This window comes from Schistocerca nitens, chromosome 7, assembly GCF_023898315.1.
Source record: "Schistocerca nitens isolate TAMUIC-IGC-003100 chromosome 7, iqSchNite1.1, whole genome shotgun sequence".
Classification (NCBI taxonomy): Eukaryota; Metazoa; Arthropoda; class Insecta; order Orthoptera; family Acrididae; genus Schistocerca; species Schistocerca nitens.
Genome location: NC_064620.1, coordinates 631,020,909 through 631,040,415, shown reverse-complemented (window position 1 = coordinate 631,040,415; position 19,507 = coordinate 631,020,909). Strand labels below are relative to the sequence as shown.

The window sequence follows — 19,507 nt, the reverse complement described above, 5'->3', positions numbered from 1 at the left end:
CATTTCAAACTTACACCATCATATGTTAGCTAAAGATTCTGCCAGAATCCTAGAAAATGCTGCTCCTGCATAATGAGCTATTGTGAACAGAATTACCTCCTCCATGCTAGCAAGGATGGATTCTGAAAACATTGATCATGTGAAACCCAACTCATACATTTCTCACATGACAAACTGAAAGCTTGATAGCCTTAGCTGTTACCTTCCCATCTGCCCATGGGTTCCTCTGTTTGGAGTTTGGGAGATGTGACCTGAGGTGTGAAAAATCACCTAAGGTGGGGAGCTTGGGTGAGGGATGGGGGGTGGGGGGTGGGGTTTGGGGGTTGGGGGGGTGGGGGGGGGGGGGGTGAGCAGTCAGAATGAGCATATTCAAAGTACTGAAAGGGTTTCCTGATGCAAGAAGATGCATGTTCTGTGAGTGCTATCAGAGACACTGGCAATTATCTACATTTCAGTCTATGTGTAGAAAGTGTAAATGGAATGAGGCTAAAAGTTCAATGACTGTCCTCATGGTGTCATGTACTGAAGGGGGTCAGTCTTTCACTACAGTTAATCCATTTGTCATTCAGAAATATATTGTCGCAATTGCAGGCCCTGCGAAGTTCTGTTCTCGCTCACGTAACAGCACTCTGCTTCCGGAGACCGATTGGGATTTTCAAACTCGACAACTGCTTACAGTTTTGCTCCTCCCCGGATATCCCGTGCATATCAAGGCCAATCGTACAGCGAATTCTTCATACGGCGGTGTTTACACTCGGCTGCTCGACGGTCTGGCCGAGGGGGAAATCCGACATTCAGAGCGTCACTGTGGTCCGTTGGGTAATGAAAGAGAATGATGCAATGTTAGTGCCTACACGCCCTCTTTTTCTCACATCTGACTGTGTAGTGCTTCCACCAGTGATAGAGGCAGGCCACGAAGTCATCAGGGTTCTGAACCTGGCATGTTGCTACCAGTGTCACACTTGTGTGTCCTGTCAAAACACGGCCAGAAGTGTTACTTGTGGTAGAAATGGTCATAAGGGTGATCGTGTGCCTTCTTCTCCCTGGTTTATCAGTTGTAATGGTGACTGTGCCACCTCATCCTGTAAGTGTCCCGTGTATCTCAATGACAGCGCTGTCCAGGAGCTCTGGGTGAAGGAAAACGTGCCTTACCCTGTCTCTTGCAAGTTGTTAGCTACTTAAAAGCCCTGCATTTTATCATCCAGTACTTATAGCACCATTCTTGCTACACCTTGCTCTACAAAGGACACGACCTTGCAGAGTTCTGACTTGTCCCCAGTGTCCTGTGTATCTGAATGAGCAGGCCATCTAGGAGATCCAGGTGAAGGAAAAAATACGTTACCCTGCCAGTTGCAAATTGTTGACCAGTTAAAAGCCCTGCTGTTTACCATCCAGCACTTACAGTACTGTTCTTGCTACACCTCACTCCACGTAGGACACAGTCGTGCAGACTCGCAGTCTCCAATTTGGTACTGCAGTTGTGAAATCGGCAAGTATCACAGTAGCATCCCCGTCTTCTTACCTTACGGATGTACGACGAGCCACCAAATCCTACCCTCCCGGTAGCGAAATCACCTGCTACACGACCGGCAGGCCAGAAAGAACAAAATGAACACTCCTGCAAAGAATTTTTATGTCCCTCCAGCCGACAAACGTCTGAATCTTCATCTGCAGATTGTAAAGGCTCTAATAAATCAAGCAAAAGCAAACGGTCTTTCCTCCCCCAACTCGGAGAACATCTTCGACAGTGTTGCCACGTGATACCTTCACCCGGCTGAACTCTGTTTTGCTGGTGCACACCACCCACCGTTTTTCTCCAGTGGAGTTCACAGGCTGACCCTTGGAGAATGCCAACATCTCTGTAGATTTCACGGAAAAGGATCCTCCGGCCCCTCTGCCCCGTAACAGTAAGTCTTCAAAGGCTGGCACTTGGCAGCTGGCAAACTTGTTGCCCTTAATTTGTTTCCTCCTCCCCATTTCCCATTACATTCCGACGAGGAGGAATTGTGTCTGCTCTTGGAATTGCAGTTTCTAGTTTTTTTTCTGCCTCCAAGGAATGAAGATGCATCCTTGCAACCACTTTGACCTCTCTCGTTTCCTTCCAGTATGCTCTGACCTTCTCCCCGAGGATGACATTCTGTCTCGTGGTGGAGTCGTGCTGCTCGTTTGGGATGATGTCCGCAGCCAAACCATCTCATTGAACACCCAGCTAAGAGATGTTGCAGTCCACGTTTTCCTTCATTGTTTCTCATTTTCTCTTTGTAATGTCTACATCTCTTCATCATTCGCTGTCACCAGAGGAGATTTACTACAGCTTATTGGTCAGCCCTCTCAACCCTTTTTGCTGCTCAGTGACTTTAATGCCTACCGTCCCCTTTGGGGTCTTCGATACCGTGTCAGAGAGGTTCCCTCTCGGCTGACTTTCTCAGTCAGCTCTGCCTCATCTGTCTTAACACTGGCGCACCTGTCTTCCTCTCAGACTTTGTGCACACCTATTCCCATTTGGACATCTCATTCTGCCCTGCCCTGGTTGCCCATTGTCTTGGATGATGTGTTCTCTCTGACACCTTCTGGAGCAACCATTTCCCGTGTGCTATCTGTTTGCTGACTCCTGCCCCATCTGTGTGTAAACCCAATTGGCAGCTTTCTGAGGCTGACTGGAGGCTTAATCCTTCCTGATGACCTTTGATGAACATTTCCCCACTTGTGATAACCAGGTAGAGTACTTTACTAATGTTATCCTTACCACCTTACAATGTTCCATATCTTGCACTTCTTCTGTGCCGCACCATGTTTCGCTCCCCTTTGGGCCGAGGCAAGCTGCGATGACATCATCCTGTGATGGCAAACTGTATTCCTTAAACCGATGCGTGTGCAGTGTCGTCGCATTCTTCAGAATAACAAACGAGCTTGCTGGGTTTCCATTATTAGTTCTTTTAATAGTTTCTCTCCCTCTTTTGTTGTGGGGCAACCTTCTTTGGCTCTCTGGGACCAAGGTTCATTTCCCCACTATCACCCTGCCTTCCTTCCTCAGAAATGAGTGGAGGCGGCTCAGGTGATATCCTTCTCCTCTCAGAATCGTGCTACGATGCCACCTTTACTCTGAGGGAACTTGACCGTGCTCTCATCTCGTTCCGATCTTCTGCCCCAGGGCTGGATGAAGTTCGTATTCAGATGTTTCAGCACCTCTCTTGCAGGTAAGCACTTTCACTTTTGTACATACTGTTGTGTCAGCTACTGTGGGACTCAGCACGGACACAAACAAGGAAGCAGAGAAGTTGGAATTGCCAGTGGCAGGAATCCAGAATGATCTGTATATATCACATGCTGATTAATACAACACTTTAATTTTACAAAGAAGAGAACCATAACTTGATTCCTATGCTTCCTGCATCACCTACATACAAGAACTCTCTCTCTATTATTACTCACAGAACGCAGGCCAATAAACATCTTCCTATTACTCAGAACTGATGCTCTCAAAGTCTGTGACCAAACTGGACTGACTAGCAATTGGTGGCTGGTTAAATCAGCATTGCCAGGGGGTGCCGAACTCTCTCTTCCTGGAGGAGTGGCATCCCTCGCTCTTTCCATCAGTGCGTGGGTCAGTGCCTTCTCGATGCTGTCGCGCAGCACTGCACTAGTCGGTGTGCAGTTGATGCTTTAGGTCTGCACACTCCCCCTCCGCCAAATGCCACACCATTGTTGTGTGGAAGAATCGTGACAATGGGGGGTGAGGAGGGGGGGGGGGGGGGGGCAGAAATTAGGGTGACGTGACGAGCCAGGAGCCGCAACTGGAACTGACGTCGAGTCCCCGGCTGTGCCTCGACACCCTTCCAGTGCTCGGAGGGGAACGTCAGTCGGAAAAACCCCAAAAGTTGAGCTGCAGTGGTGGCGAAGGTAACGGTTCCGTCTCTATCGGTTCCGCAGGCAGTCCGGAGGAGGCACCTGGGGGCAACTGCACTGGCTGTGCCAGCCACAAGATCCTAGTAGGACGCAAATCTGGGGACAGAAAATCTGCGGAAGAATCTCACAACTGATAAGCACAATATGGTTCTGACGGTGGCAGCAGGACCTCGAATTAAATAAATGCAAGTGCCCACATTTTAAAGAATAAGAATTGTATCTCTCTCACTGTGCCCGGTGCAACCAGAAACTGAAAAGTTTACAATCATTAGGCACAAAGCGTGGGATGTGGCCCGTACTATGGTGGGTGCACCAACTGCAGCAGCATGCTGTGGCAACAGGTATGCAGATGATGCGTTGGCGACGGACTGTCACGGAGCTGGGAGTGGTACATTATGAGGAAGAGCGGCAGTGCTTGCTCCCATGTGTGGGAGGCACACGGTTTATTCATCTGTCGTTTGACAGTATGCACAAATCATTCAGAGCTGCTCCGTTCGACTGTACAAAACTGTGAAACTTCTGACTAAACAGATAACGGTGAAACTTCATCGTGCCACAGATAATAGTGAGTGTTTCCTTCTCCATTCAGGAATCGTTACATCGAGTCTCGGTCAGTAACTTCGAAGTAAAAGCAATTCGCCTGTCCTGTGAACCAAATCTGTGTGAGGGCACAGCTCTGATTCCGTGCAAAGAAGCGGCCACTGTCAAAATGACAGACTTAGGGGAATTGACGTGAATGAGGTGTCTGTCGCTCAACAAGGCGTTTATTAATTTCCAGAATGGATACTGAAACTCTTTGGTCCAAACAGAAAGCGCATTCTTCTGATGCAAATGATGCAATGAAGCCGCGATGTGGACTGTATTGGGTATAAACTGGATATAATATATCGACTTCCTGAGAACTGACCGCAATTCTGTCACATTCCGTGGGGCAAGGAGGTCCACTACGGCCAACAAATGTGACTGAAGGAGATGAACAACTTGGCTATTAAGAACGTGGGCGAAGTATTGAATTTCAGACTGAAAGAAGGCACATTTGTCTAGGCGACACTTCGAACCTACAGCTTAAAGTACGTGAAAAAGTGTTTGAAGGTTACCATTTTGTTCCTCTGGTGCATGTTGTAACACCTTAATATCGTCCAAGTAATTTGAATTGAATTGAACTTTTGCAGTAAGCTTTCCTAAGTAATGTTGGAATATGGCAGGTGCAGAAGCATTGCCAAAGGTTAAGGTCAAAAATTTGAACAACCCTAAATGTGTGTCGATCACAAACCCATTCTGAGACTCCTCCGCTAGCGGAATTTGCGAATACGCATTACGTAAGTCGAGTTTTGAAAAATAGCGGCGTGCACCTAGCCTATCCGTTAATTCCTCAGGGTGAGGCAACGGATTAGTATCAGTTATTGTCTGTGGATTCTGAGTGGAATTAAAGTCAACACAAAGACAAAGTCTTCCAGAAGGCTTTGGCAAGGTGACTAATGAAGAAGCCGGTTGAGTGACACCATCTTTTGGGTTGAAAGCAGAAACAGAAAGTACATTGTCCTGATTGTGAAGACCAATGAATCAAATAATCTAACCCAAAAATATTTTCACAGTCTTGTGAACGCAAAACTGTAAATTTCACTGTTCTGGTGTGAGACTTGAATGTGCAGGCAAACTACATATATAAAGCACTGGAGTGTCATGACTGTTATATGCAACAAGTTGTGTACAAGATTTTGTCAACTGTGGCAAGCCCAACTGTTCTTAAATGGCACTATTAAGCAATGTAACGGAAGCACCAGTGTCTAGCTGAAGTTGCATAGAACATCTGGAAATGACTAAATTCAAAAATATTTTGTCTGACTGTCATTGTACAGCACTCGGGCAGAGTGAAGAAGGCACAGCCTTAATCTTGACATTACTAGTAACAGTAACTGGTTTAGAAAAAAACTAACATTCACTGAAGAAGAAGGTGCTCTGCACTTAAGAGATTGAATGTGGGTAGAGTTCTTTTTCTGTTCCAAGCACTCACTGTGCATGACCTGGTTTCCCGCAAGCAAAGCAAGTTGTGTTCCACAAAGAGCAATTTTGTCTTGTTATGTGTGGAAAAGCAGCAGGGACACAATTTCATGGTAGATACAAATTTGGACTATTGTTTACTTTGTTCACAGTGTGGTGGCCTGTTTGCATGCATTGGTCTGTTGCAGAGCCATACGTGTTTGTCACTTTGTGTTACACTACAGACAGGAGCTATCTCAAAGTTTTCCACAGCACTATCACACAAGTGCAGATGTTTGATAATTTGTAACTCTTGGTTCAAAGTAGGATCAGGATGGTTGAGAATTTGTTCACAAAATCTGCTGTCTGGTACATTGTACATAACTGCGTAATGAATCATTGTGTCACTATAGTACCGTTCACAGCTACACTGAAAACAACGCTGTTGTGTCAAACTATGAAGTTCAGCGGCCCAGTGACGGTATGTCTGTTCTGGCTTCTTTCACAGTTGAAAGAACTTGTAATGAGTTGCAGCAACCTATACCTGGCTTTACTTATTGGTGTTCTAAGGTTATGATATGAATGCTTATGACCTCAGTTGTTTTTGCATCCTAAAGAAAAAAATGAGATTTAAAATGGATAAGGATGTCGGGGCTTAACTTGAAATGATTGTTTGGAATCACGAAATTTCATCACAAATTTCCCTAATAGTTGGAAGAAAGCACAGATCATGCTTGTTTACAAAAAGGGTAGTAGAAGAGGTCCACAAAACTACTGCCAAATATCCCTGACATCTATTTGTTGTAGAAACTTCAAAAATATTCTGAGCTCAAACATAAGAACACATCTCGAACAGAATGACCTCCTCCATGCTAACTGGCATGGATTCTGGAAACATCGATCATGTGAAACGCAAATCACACTTTTTTCGCGTGACATACTGAAAGGTTTGGGTCAATGCAGTCAGGTAGATGTAGTATTTCTTGATTTATGAAATGCATTCAACTCAAGAACCATATCTATGTTTATTGTCAAAAGTAAGATCATATGGGGTATCATGTGAAATTTGTGACTTGACTGATTGGTTGTGGGGATGCTGCATTTATCTTAGATGAAAGTCATTGTTGGATATAGAAGAAACTACGGGTGTGCACCACGGAAGTGTGTAGGGATGCTTGCTGTTCACATTGTACGCACATCGAAAAAGTTTTGCATCACCTCGGTTCTGAGGGTTCTGGCACCTGTACAGAAAACTGGAATAGAGATCAACATAAACATCATTTCTGCCCTTTTTATTGCTCATGAAAACCACCCATTGCATGTTGTACCACCATACAGCGAGATCTTCATAAGTGGTGGTACCTGTAATACCCAGTAGCATGTCCTCTTGCATTAATGCATGTCTGCATTCGTCGTGGCATACTATCCACAAGTTGATCAAGCCATTGTTGGTCCAGATTGTCCCACTCCTCAGTGGCAGTTCAGCGTATATCCCTCAGAAAGGTTGGTGAGTCACGTTATCCATAAACAGCCATTTTCAATCTATCCCAGGCACGTTCGATAGGGTTCATGTCCGGAGAACATGCTGGACACTCTAGTCGAGCAATGCCGTTATCCTGAAGGAAGTCATTCACAAGATGTCCACAATGGGGGCCCAAATTGGCATCCATGAAGACGTATGCCTCGCCAACATGCTGCTGATATGGTTGCACTATCGGTCGGAGGATAACATTCACGTATCGTACAGCCATTATGGCACCTTCCATAACCACCAGAGGTGTACGTTGGCCCTACATAATGCCACTACAAAACAGCAGGGAACCTCCATCTTGCTGCACTCGCTGGACAGTGTGTGCCTAAGGTGTTCAGCCTGACCGGGTTGCCTCCAAACACGTCTCCGACAATTGTCTGCTTGAAGGCATATGTGACGCACATCGATGAAGAGAACGTGATGCCAATCCTGAGCGATCCATTCGACATGTTGTTAGGCCCATCTGTACTGAGCTGCGTGATATCGTGGTTGCAAAGATGGACCTCACCATGGATGTCGGGAGTAAATTTGCGCATCATGCAACCTTATTGTACACAGTTTGAGTCCTGTGACTGCTCGAAAAGCATTATTCAACATGGTGGTGTTGCTGTTAGGGTTCCTCCGAGTCATAATCCATAGGTAGCGGTCATCCACTGCAATAGTAGCCCTTGGGTGGCCTGAGCGGGGCATGTCATTGACAGTTCCTATCTCTCTGTATCTCCTCCATGTCCGAACAACATCAATTTGGTTCGCTCCGAGATGCCTGGACACTTCCCTTGTCGAGAGCCCTTCCTGGCACAAAGTAACAATGCGGACATGATCGTACCACAGTATTGACTGTCTAGGCATGGTTGAACTACAGACAGCACGAGCCATGTACCTCCTTCCTGGTGGAATGACTGGAACTGATCGGCTGTCGGACCCCCTCCGTCTAATAGGTGCTGTTCGTGCATGATTGTTTACATCTTTGGGTGGGTTTAGTGACATTTCTGAACAGTTAAAGGGACCGTGTCTGTGATACAATATCCACAGTCAATGTCTATCTTCAGGAGTTCTGAGAACCGAGGTGATGCAAGACTTTTTGTTGTGTGTATTAATGACCTTGCAGGCAATATTAACAACAAAACCAGGCTTTCTGCAGATGGCACAGTTATCTATGGTGACATACTGTTTGAAAGGAGCTACAAAAGTATTCAGTCTGATCTTGATAAGATTTCAAAGTTGTGCACAGATTGGCAGCTTGCTTTGAATGTTCAGAAATGGAAAATTGTGCACTTTTCAAAATGAAAAAACTTAGTATCCTGTATATCAATAAGACACTGTAGGAATAGGCCAACTCCTACAAATACCTGGGTATAACACGTTGAAGGAATGTGAAATGGAACTATTACTAAGGCTCAGTTGTGGGTAAAGCAGGTGGTAGACTTCAGTTTATTGGTAGAATGCTGGGGAAATGCAATCTGTCTATAAATGAGATTGTTTATAAATCACTCATGTGACCCATTCTAGAATATTGCCCAAATGTGTGCAACTCATATGAAATAGTACTAACAGGAGATATTGAATGTATACAGAGGAAAGCAGCAGGAATGGTCAAAGGTTTGATTGACACGTGGGAGAGTGTCGCAGAGATGCTGAAGAAACTAAACTGGTTGACTCTTGAAGATAGCCTACTTACAGCATTTCAAGAGCCATCTTTAAACGATTATTCTAGGGATACACAACCTACAGCTTACATAGGGATCATAATTATGGCACACACAGAACCATTTAAATAGTCATTCTTCTCGCACTCAGTGATTGAAACCACAATAGCTGGTTTAGTGGGATGTATCCTGTGCCACGTTTGTCGCAGTGGTTTGTGGGATGCAGGTGTAGATGTAGAACAGTGAAGAATACCCAGAACATGGCTCATGTCAGTGTAACGTCATACACATACACATTATTGGTGGTTATGCAGACGATTAGACTTGCAATTCTGTGTGACAGGTAGGGCAGCCAACAGATTCCGCAAGTGTTTTTCATATTAAGAGTTGTTACCATGCCTAGTAGTGTATCTATGAGCATGAACAGTATCAGATGTTGAGTGATCACTGTGAAGGACATGGAAGTGCTGTATACTTATCAGCACTTGACAGAGTTGTAAAGGGACCTCTTTGCGGGTCTACATTTGATCACCTGCTCAAAATGTGTGGAATATCTAAATTTGTGAGCCAGTGTTGGGCCTCATGGGAAGGTGAGGCAAGGCATACTCATTGTCAGGGTTCCATCTGACCATAGCAAGGGATGATTCCCATATTGTGCATCGAGTACATCTTAACTCCTTTACATCTGTGCCTGCTATATGAGACCAAGTAATGGACAACTTGCAACCTTCTGTGTGGCCCTGCACTATTGGCCAGTGACAAAGAGCAGCCAATATGAGGGAACTTCTGTCCCATATGTAGGCTACCATTAACAGCATAACACACACAGCTCGTCTCTGGAATTCCGCCATGAGCAGGAAGTGTGGATTGCTGGCAAATGGTCTTACAGTGTGTTCAGCGGTGATTTGTGGTTCTGTGCTACCCGAGCTGAACATCATGAAGAGTGAAGAGCATGTGGTGACCTGTGGAGATGTCCCACTCCTCTGTTGTGTATGTGTGTGTGTGTGTGTGGGGGGGGGGGGGGGGGTAGAACTGCCAGATATTAGCAACTTACTTTACAGCTCTTCTGAATTGTGAACCTCCAGTCTCCACATTTCCCTTTACTGACTACGTAGAAATACACCCAAATTCATCACCACCCATGCAAGAGGAAATCGAGCTAATTATTCACTTTCTTAAAAACAACAAGGCACCGGGGGAAGATTCTACAACTTCTGAGCTTTGAAAGTATGAAGGGATAAAGCAGTAGATAAACTAACAGAAATTATCAGCCAGATTTGGGAAACTGAAAGACTCCCACATGGCTGGAATTCCACTCTAATTCTTCCCCTTCATAAGAAAGGTGACAGAACAGATGTAAATAACTATTGTGGTATCTCTCTCATATCAACAACCTATAAGATTCTGTCAAAAGCTGTGCAAACTAGGACAGAGGACAGAAAACAGCTAGACCCACAGCTGGGAGAGTATCAAGGAGGTTTCAGGAAGGGGCGATCATGTGTCGAACCTCAAATTCAAACCCTGTGCAGAATTCTAGAACAACTTGGCCTAGACAAGAAGACCAAAGCAATAAACCAGCAAACACTAACCAGCATGACCTCAAAAGTGATATTTAGAGGAGAAACATTAGAAGCTTTTGAAATAAAGACCAGAGTGAGGCAAGGAAATGGGCTCTCAGCTCTGCTCTTCAACTGTGCCCTCGAGAAGGTGATCCGTGAGTGGTGCAAAGAACTGGAAAACCAAGGAATTAAAAATGGTGTCAGGCAGGGTTACAAGAAACAAAATCTTGAACTCAACTGTCTTGCTTTTGCAGATGATCTTGCAATTTTTTTCAGATTCCATGGAAACAGCTGAGAGACAGATTAATGAGCTTAACATACAAGCACAGAAGACTGGCCTCCAAATTTCATTTGATAAAACCGAGTTTATAATGAACATAAATTCATCACCAAGGGAGCTTGTAGTGAGTCAAGGCAAAATTAAGTGAGTTGAAAAGTTTAAATATCTCAGAGAATGGGTAACAGCCACCTTATCAGAGAAAGAAGCCTTCATATCAGGCATGAACAAAATGGAAATGGCATTCCATTTAACCAAAAACATCTACAACAAAAGATCAGTATTATTCAATGCAAAGTTAAGGCATTGCTGCAGTGTTATCCATCCGGACATCTTGTACGCTTCTGAATGCCTAGTAATGAACAAAAAAGGCCTAATTGAAAAACTGGAGACCAAGGAAAGGAACATTTTGAGAAAGATCTTAGGTCCCATCAAGGAGAAGGGGGAATATAGAAGACGTCATAATCATGAACTGTATAGAGAAGATAATCGATACCATCCGGAAAAGAAGGATTATGTTTTATGGACATATGACGCAAATGAGTCCTGGAACAACCACCAATCATAAGATCACGTACTTTCAGGAGAAGGAAACAAAATGGGTCTGGTTCACAGAGGTGGAGAAAGACCTTAAAGAAGTGGGGATCACCCATGATGACATATTGGAGCATGTCCCACTGAAGGAGAAACTTACGGCATGACAGGGTTTCCTAGAAAAGCCAAAACCAAAAACAGGAAAGGCTTGGACCTAGGAGAGGAAGGAGCAACACCGAGAATGAATGTGAGAGCACTGGGCAAACATCAAAACACTTAAAGCAAAGCAGTTGAAATGATGTGGTCCAAAGATGGCCTATACAAAATGAATGAATGAATGAATGAATGAGAAATTAATGACACATACAACACAGAACAAAATTATAAATGAAGAACAAAAAGGCTGTTGCAAAGGAGCATGAGGATGTAAAGAGCAACTGATAATAGATGCAGAGGTGACATATCAAGCTAAAATTAAACAAAGGTCGCTACACTACGCATACATTGATTACCAAAAAGCTCTTGATAGTGTACCCCACTCATGGTTACTACAAATATTAGAAATATACAAAGTAGATCCTAAATTGATACAGTTCCTAAACATAGTAATGAAAAATTGGAAAACCACACTTAATATCCAAACAAATTCAAATAATATCACATCACAGCCAATACAGATTAAGCGTGGAATATACCAAGGAGACTCATTAAGTCCTTTCTGGTTCTGCCTTGCCCTGAACCCACTATCCAACATGCTAAATAATACAAATTATGGATACAATATTACTGGAACATACCCACACAAAATCACACATTTGCTATACATGGATGATCTAAAACTACTGGCAGCAACAAATCAACAACTCAACCAATTACTAAAGATAACAGAAGTATACAGCAATGATATAAGTATGGCTTTTGGAACAGACAAATGTAAGAAAAATAGCATAGTCAAGGGAAAACACACTAAACAAGAAGATTACATATTGGATAACCACAGCGACTGCATAGAAGCGATGGAAAAAACGGATGCCTATAAATATCTAGGATACAGACAAAAAATAGGAATAGATAATACAAATATTAAAGAAGAACTAAAAGAAAAATATAGACAAAGACTAACAAAAATACTGAAAACAGAATTGACAGCAAGAAACAAGACAAAAGCTATAAATACTTATGCCATACCAATATTGACCTACTCATTTGGAGTAGTGAAATGGAGTAACACAGACCTAGAAGCACTCAATACACTTATACGATCACAATGCCACAAATATAGAATACATCACATACATTCAGCAACAGAAAGATTCACATTAAGCAGAAAGGAAGGAGGAAGGGGATTTATCGACATAAAAAACCTACATTATGGACATATATCTAAAAAGAAAGATGATGAGACTTACCAAACAAAAGCGCTGGCAGGTCGATAGACACACAAACAAACACAAATATACACACAAAATTCAAGCTTTCGCAACAAACTGTTGCCTCATCAGGAAAGAGGGAAGGAGAGGGAAAGACGAAAGGATGTGGGTTTTAAGGGAGAGGGTAAGGAGTCATTCCAATCCCGGGAGCGGAAAGACTTACCTTAGGGGGAAAAAAGGACAGGTATACACTCGCACACACACACATATCCATCCACACATACAGACACAAGCAGACATATTTGAACCCTACATTATGGACAGGTAGACAATTTAAGAAAATTCTTTCTAGAACGAGCAGAAACTAGCAAAACACACAAGGCAATCACTCATATAAATACATCGGCTACACCACTGCAATTTCATAACCACTTCTACAACCCTTTAGATCACATAACATCAACAAATATGAAGAAATTAAATTGGAAGGGGAAGGCACTACATGGCAAGCACCCGTATCATCTAACACAGCCACACATCGATCAAGACGCATCCAACACATGGCTAAGAAAAGGCAATATATACAGTGAGATGGAAGGATTCATGATTGCAATACAGAATCAAACAATAAACACCAGATATTACAGTAAGCATATTATTAAAGATCCCAATACCACAACAGATAAATGCAGACTTTGCAAACAACAAATAGAAACAGTAGATCACATCACAAGCGGATGTACAATACTAGCAAATATAGAATACCCCAGAAGACATGACAATGTAGCAAAAATAAAACATCAACAGCTTGCCTTACAACATAAACTTATAAAACAACACGTTCCCACATACAAGTATGCACCACAAAATGTACTGGAGAATGATGAATACAAATTATACTGGAACAGAACCATTATAAGAGATAAAACATCACCACATAATAAACCTGACATCGTACTCACCAATAAAAAGAAGAAATTAACACAACTAATCGAAATATCCATACCCAATACAACAAATATACAAAAGAAAACAGGAGAAAAAACTGAAAAATACATCCAACTGGCTGAGGAAGTCAAGGACATGTGGCATCAGGATAAAGTTGACATTGCACCAATTATACTATCAACTACAGGAGTCATACCACACAATATCCACCAGTACATCAATGCAATACATCTACATCCAAACTTATATATACAACTACAGAAATCTGTAATTATTGATACATGCTCAATTACCCGAAAGTTCCTAAATGCAATATAACATATACCGTACAGTTAAAAGGAAGTGACGCTTGATCAAGGTCCGCGTCACTTTCCATTTTTAACCAGACTTTACATCTGAGAAAGTAAAGAAATAATAATGATACCATGTGGCTAGGGCCTCCCGTCGGGTAGACCAGTCGCCTGGTGCAAGTCTTTTTAGTTGACGCCACTTTGGCGACTTGCCTGTCAATGGCAATGATATGATGATGAAGACAATACAACACACAGTCCTTGAGCAGAGAAAATCTCTGACCCAGCCAGTAATCAAACCCTGGCCCTTTTGCATGGCGTTCTGTCGCTGCTGACTATTCAGCTATCGAGGCGGACAGTGAAGATGCAGTGAAATGAGACGATATAATTGTAAACCAGTGAGATGTGGTAAATCTGCAGTGTAATGAATATGTTGTGTCAATTGAATATTTTTACTAGATTGGGTCACAAACCAGGATTTCCTACTTCTCAAGGGCAGTCATCTCAAACAGTATAATACGAGGGTGAGTCAAATGAAAACCTTAAATTTGTAATAACAAATCGAAATTTTGCGCCGTTATCCTGTAAGTTGGTAAGCATGCTACAAACAGCGTGCAGAATGGCCTGTAGGTGGCAGCATAGTGCAGATGCACACATACCGTCACAGTGTGAGTATAAAGATGGCCGCCCCACTTGCGACTTGCACCAAGGAAGAACAGCGTTCTGTTATTCGGTTTTTGTGTAGTGAAGGTGTGAAACCTATTGAAATTCATCGATGAATGAAGGTTCAGTATGGTGATGCATGTTTGCCACAGCAGCAAGTCTACAAATGGAGTAGGAAGTTTGCAAATGGTGTGACTTCAGTGGAAGATGCTCCTAGTGCAGGTCAGGCACAATAAGTTGTGACTCCACAGAACATTGCAGCAGTTGAAGCCATAGTGAAGGAAAACTGCCAAGTGACACTTGCATTGCAGCATGTTTACAGATTAGTCACAGGTCAGCACACCACATTGTGTATGATGTGCTCCAGTTTCACAACGTGTCTGCAAGATGGGTGCCACGGCAGCCGACTCCTGAAATGAGAGGACGACGTGTCAATGCTTGTGAAGAACTTCTTTGGCACTTTGAATGAGAAGGAGATTGCTTCCTTGCAAGAATCTTTATTGGGGACGAAACCTGGGTTCACTTCCACCAACCAGAAATGAATAGTGTGAGCAAGGAACGGCGCCATTCCTCGTCACCAAAACCAAAGAAGTTTCGAACAGAACCATCAGCAGGGAAGGTTATGCTGACACTCTTTTGGGATGAAAAAGACGTCATTTTGGAACATTACATGCCTGGAGGGACCAATATCACATGCGCATCATACACAGATCTCCTAAAAATTCATCTGCGGCCTAAAATCAAATCGAGGCTGTCAGCAGGTGTCCTTTTGCTAAATGACAATGTAAGGCCCCACACTGCCCGTACAACAGTTGCAACAATCACAGACCTGCATTTTGAGTGTCTTACTCATCCACCATACTCACCAGACCTTGCCCCAGGTCATTTCCATATGTTTACACCACTCAAAGACGCAATGGGAGGAAAGAAGTTCCGTTCTGATTAAGAGGTATGCCACGCGGTGCATGAGTGGTTGCGCGGACTACCAGAAGAATTTTTTTTCTAAAGGAATTTATGCACTTTGTAAGCACTGGAGGATTTTCATTGAGTGTGAGGGAGATTATGTTGAAAAGTGATACAGCTTTGTACCACTTCTGCACAATAAATAATATGTAAAAAATATTTAAGGTTTCCATTTGACTCACCCTCATATCTTGGCACCTTCCCATGCCTACCACAAATTTAAATTGTCACAGATGTTTCCACATATCATTTCCATATACTATATAACCAGAGGATAACCATTTCCAGGTTAAATGTTTCTTACTGGCTCTCACTGATGTGTTTGTATGTCACTGGACCTTAACTGATTTCAGCTCATTGATCCATACACTTCATTTCAGTGCATTTAATTTTTCGTATACATGGTGTCTCTCCTATGAGCATTTTCTCTAGTATTTTGGCAGATATTAGCAGATCTTTTTTTGCAATGTGTAGCTGGAGTCAGGCCAAACAAATACTGCTCATCACATCTTTCATCCGATGCCCAGACTCAATGGAAAGTATCAGTTTGTTTCCAATTACGACCACAATGATTTTTAAAGTGGTGTTTTACATCCCCTTTCAGTAGAGTGGTCCCATATTAATCTAGTGCTTTAGTTATATTTGTTTTAACCATAAGTATTAAAAGATACAGTAAAACAGACAGTATAGCCAGCACTCCAACAGTGACTCGGCAGCACTGCTACATGGTAGCAGTCGGTGCAATCAGAGGTTATGCTGTCGCTACTGGAGTACTAGTTATTCGTCGTACTTTCCTGTCTCTTTTAATACTTGTCGATAAAACATATATTGCACTAGTTTAATTTGGGATCACTCTATTGAGTGGACATACGACATTCCACCTTTAAAGTTCGTTTTGTTGCTAAAGAGAAACAAACTGATGCTTTCTGTTGACAACAGGCATCAGATAAAAGATGTGATGAGCAGTATTTGTTTGGACTGACTCCAGATATACACTGCAAAAATAAAATTGCAAATATTTGCCAAAACATGAGAGGAAATGCATCTGACAACTCTTAGGAGGGACACCTGGTATATCTCTTGTGGGTGAGGAAACTATAATCCTCCACTGACCACAGTGGTTCTAGTCTCACATAATATGCAAGAGACCATTTCCAGTAGTGTCTGGAAATCATAAAGGAAACATCAGTGATACAAAAAATTGATTTAACTCTGGATGTATTCACCGATAGCATCACAGTTAAAAATGAATGATAAGCAGGAAATGTCCAGATTTGAGTCCTGACTTGGCACCAGTTTTCAGTTGTCACAGTTGTTACTCAAATATCTCCCTTCATCTAGTTGAGCATTTAGGATTTGTGTTTCTCATTTTTTCCTGCCTACCGTCCTTACCTGTTGTACTTTATTATCGACGCAAATTACATTTTTTTTAAAAATATGTCTATCATTTAATTTGTTTGTACCATGTTTCCATGCAATTCACACTTGTAAAATTGCCATTTGTTTCACATTTAGTGGATCCTCTCCACCCTTACTACCTAAAGTATGTGAGTACCCTTCATAATTCTTCCACTTGTTTTGCAGTATGTAGTTTATTTTATGTCTTGCATATCTTAGTGGCTTTTTCTCCTCATCATCTGGTGCATTCAACTTAAGTCCTAAATAAAGATGTTAACTCTGAAGCATTAAAGATTGTTGAAAATGAATAAAGTTGTAGATTTCTGATCATCCCTCCTGCAAGTTTTATTACATTACGAGTTAAAAACGGCATGTCCATTTTTTCAGGGTGATGGAGGCAGTCCTCTTGTTTGTCCGCGACCTAATGACCCGGCCACATATGAGCAGGCTGGAATTGTGGCTTGGGGTATAGGGTGTGGTGAGGATGGTACACCTGGAATTTATGCAAATGTTGCTGGATTAAGAAACTGGATCGATGAACAGATGGTTTACAATGGTCTTGATGTTAATGCATATGTACCTTGAAATTAAATAATATTTTGCTGTGTAATGAACCTTACTTTATATTTATTCATTATTATTGGCAACGTGTATATCAGTCTGTCTCTCTATCTAAATAATTAAGAACAGGTACAAAATACAAAGTAAAAAAGTGTATGAAAGTCATTATGTTTTAGGATTGTTACGCACATCAGAAATCACTTTAAGTGTACTAGGTGTTATCATTTTTTATTTTTAGGGTAATGTGATTGTATGTAACCTTTTTTTCATGAAGATATTTGATTAATACCCAGTGGGAAAAATTGTTAGGTATACAACTCTGGAAGCCTATATTTCAGTGTTTCCAGTTGTAAATATCTACCAAAATATTTTTACAGTGTCTGTACGTTGACTTTTATCTTATTTTATCATATTGTTTTTTTTCTGAAAATTAGACAAATGATTAAACCACAGCAATGAATAAATGTTGATGTTCACCTGAGATTAGAAGAGCAGTTTAGATAACCTGTTATTTATATGAGTGTTGTGAGTTGGCTCACATCTCTGCTCACTAATAAATTGATGAAGCTGTTATTGAATACCTGATGTAATTGCTCTAAATTTGTGATGGTAGCAGTTCAATTAAAGATGAAGACCAGTGGAACTCTGAAATGTAATTACATATCGTGACCTGGCTCTATGTCATAGAATTAAAGTTCTCATACTTCTTTTCCAAATGACTGCAGACTCAGATTATTCAATAAGCAAAAAATAGACATGGAAAGTTTTGTAACAAAGTTACAGAAGTGGCGGATCAGTGCCATGTCGATATGTTGCACCTCTCCCACAAAAGGTTGAAAAATGAAATTGATAAGACGTTTATAGTTAGCATAAATATATGAACTGATATGGCAAGAAAGTATTTGAACACATTTCGATTGAAATTTAGTTTAATATACACTCCTGGAAATGGAAAAAAGAACACATTGACACCAGTGTGTCAGACCCACCATACTTGCTCCGGACACTGCGAGAGGGCTGTACAAGCAATGATCACACGCACGGCACAGCGGACACACCAGGAACCGCGGTGTTGGCCGTCGAATGGCGCTAGCTGCGCAGCATTTGTGCACCGCCGCCGTCAGTGTCAGCCAGTTTGCCGTGGCATACGGAGCTCCATCGCAGTCTTTAACACTGGTAGCATGCCGCGACAGTGTGGACGTGAGCCGTATGTGCAGTTGACGGACTTTGAGCGAGGGCGTATAGTGGGCATGCGGGAGGCCGGGTTGACGTACCGCCGAATTGCTCAACACGTGGGGCATGAGGTCTCCACAGTACATCGATGTTGTCGCCAGTGGTCGGCGGAAGGTGCACGTGCCCGTCGACCTGGGACCGGACCACAGCGACGCACAGATGCACGCCAAGACCGTAGGATCCTACGCAGTGCCATAGGGGACCGCACCGCCACTTCCCAGCAAATTAGGGACACTGTTGCTCCTGGGGTATCGGCGAGGACCATTCGCAACCGTCTCCATGAAGCTGGGCTACGGTCCCGCACACCGTTAGGCCGTCTTCCGCTCATGCCCCAACATCGTGCAGCCCGCCTCCAGTGGTGTCGCGACAGGCATGAATGGAGGGACGAATGGAGACGTGTCGTCTTCAGCGATGAGAGTCGCTTCTGCCTTGGTGCCAATGATGGTCGTATGCGTGTTTGGCGCCGTGCAGGTGAGCGCCACAATCAGGACTGCATACGACCGAGGCACACAGGGCCAACACCCGGCATCATGGTGTGGGGAGCGATCTCCTACACTGGCCGTACACCACTGGTGATCGTCGAGGGGACACTGAATAGTGCACGGTACATCCAAACCGTCATCGAACCCATCGTTCTACCATTCCTAG

At 42.9% G+C, this 19,507-nt stretch overlaps 1 protein-coding gene across 5 annotated transcripts in view; it reads left to right on the top strand.

Annotated features, from left to right (window-relative positions):
* The window catches only part of LOC126194679 (phenoloxidase-activating factor 2), a 319,898-nt gene extending 301,556 nt beyond the window's left edge, over positions 1–18,342 (top strand). For all 5 annotated transcript variants that reach the window (XM_049932883.1, XM_049932881.1, XM_049932886.1 and 2 more), the window contains one exon: positions 17,453–18,342. In XM_049932883.1, the coding sequence (XP_049788840.1) occupies positions 17,453–17,650 (198 nt within the window). In that variant the 3' untranslated portion in view covers positions 17,651–18,342. The remainder of the gene's footprint in view (positions 1–17,452) is intronic.
* The last annotated feature ends 1,165 nt before the right edge of the window (positions 18,343–19,507 follow it).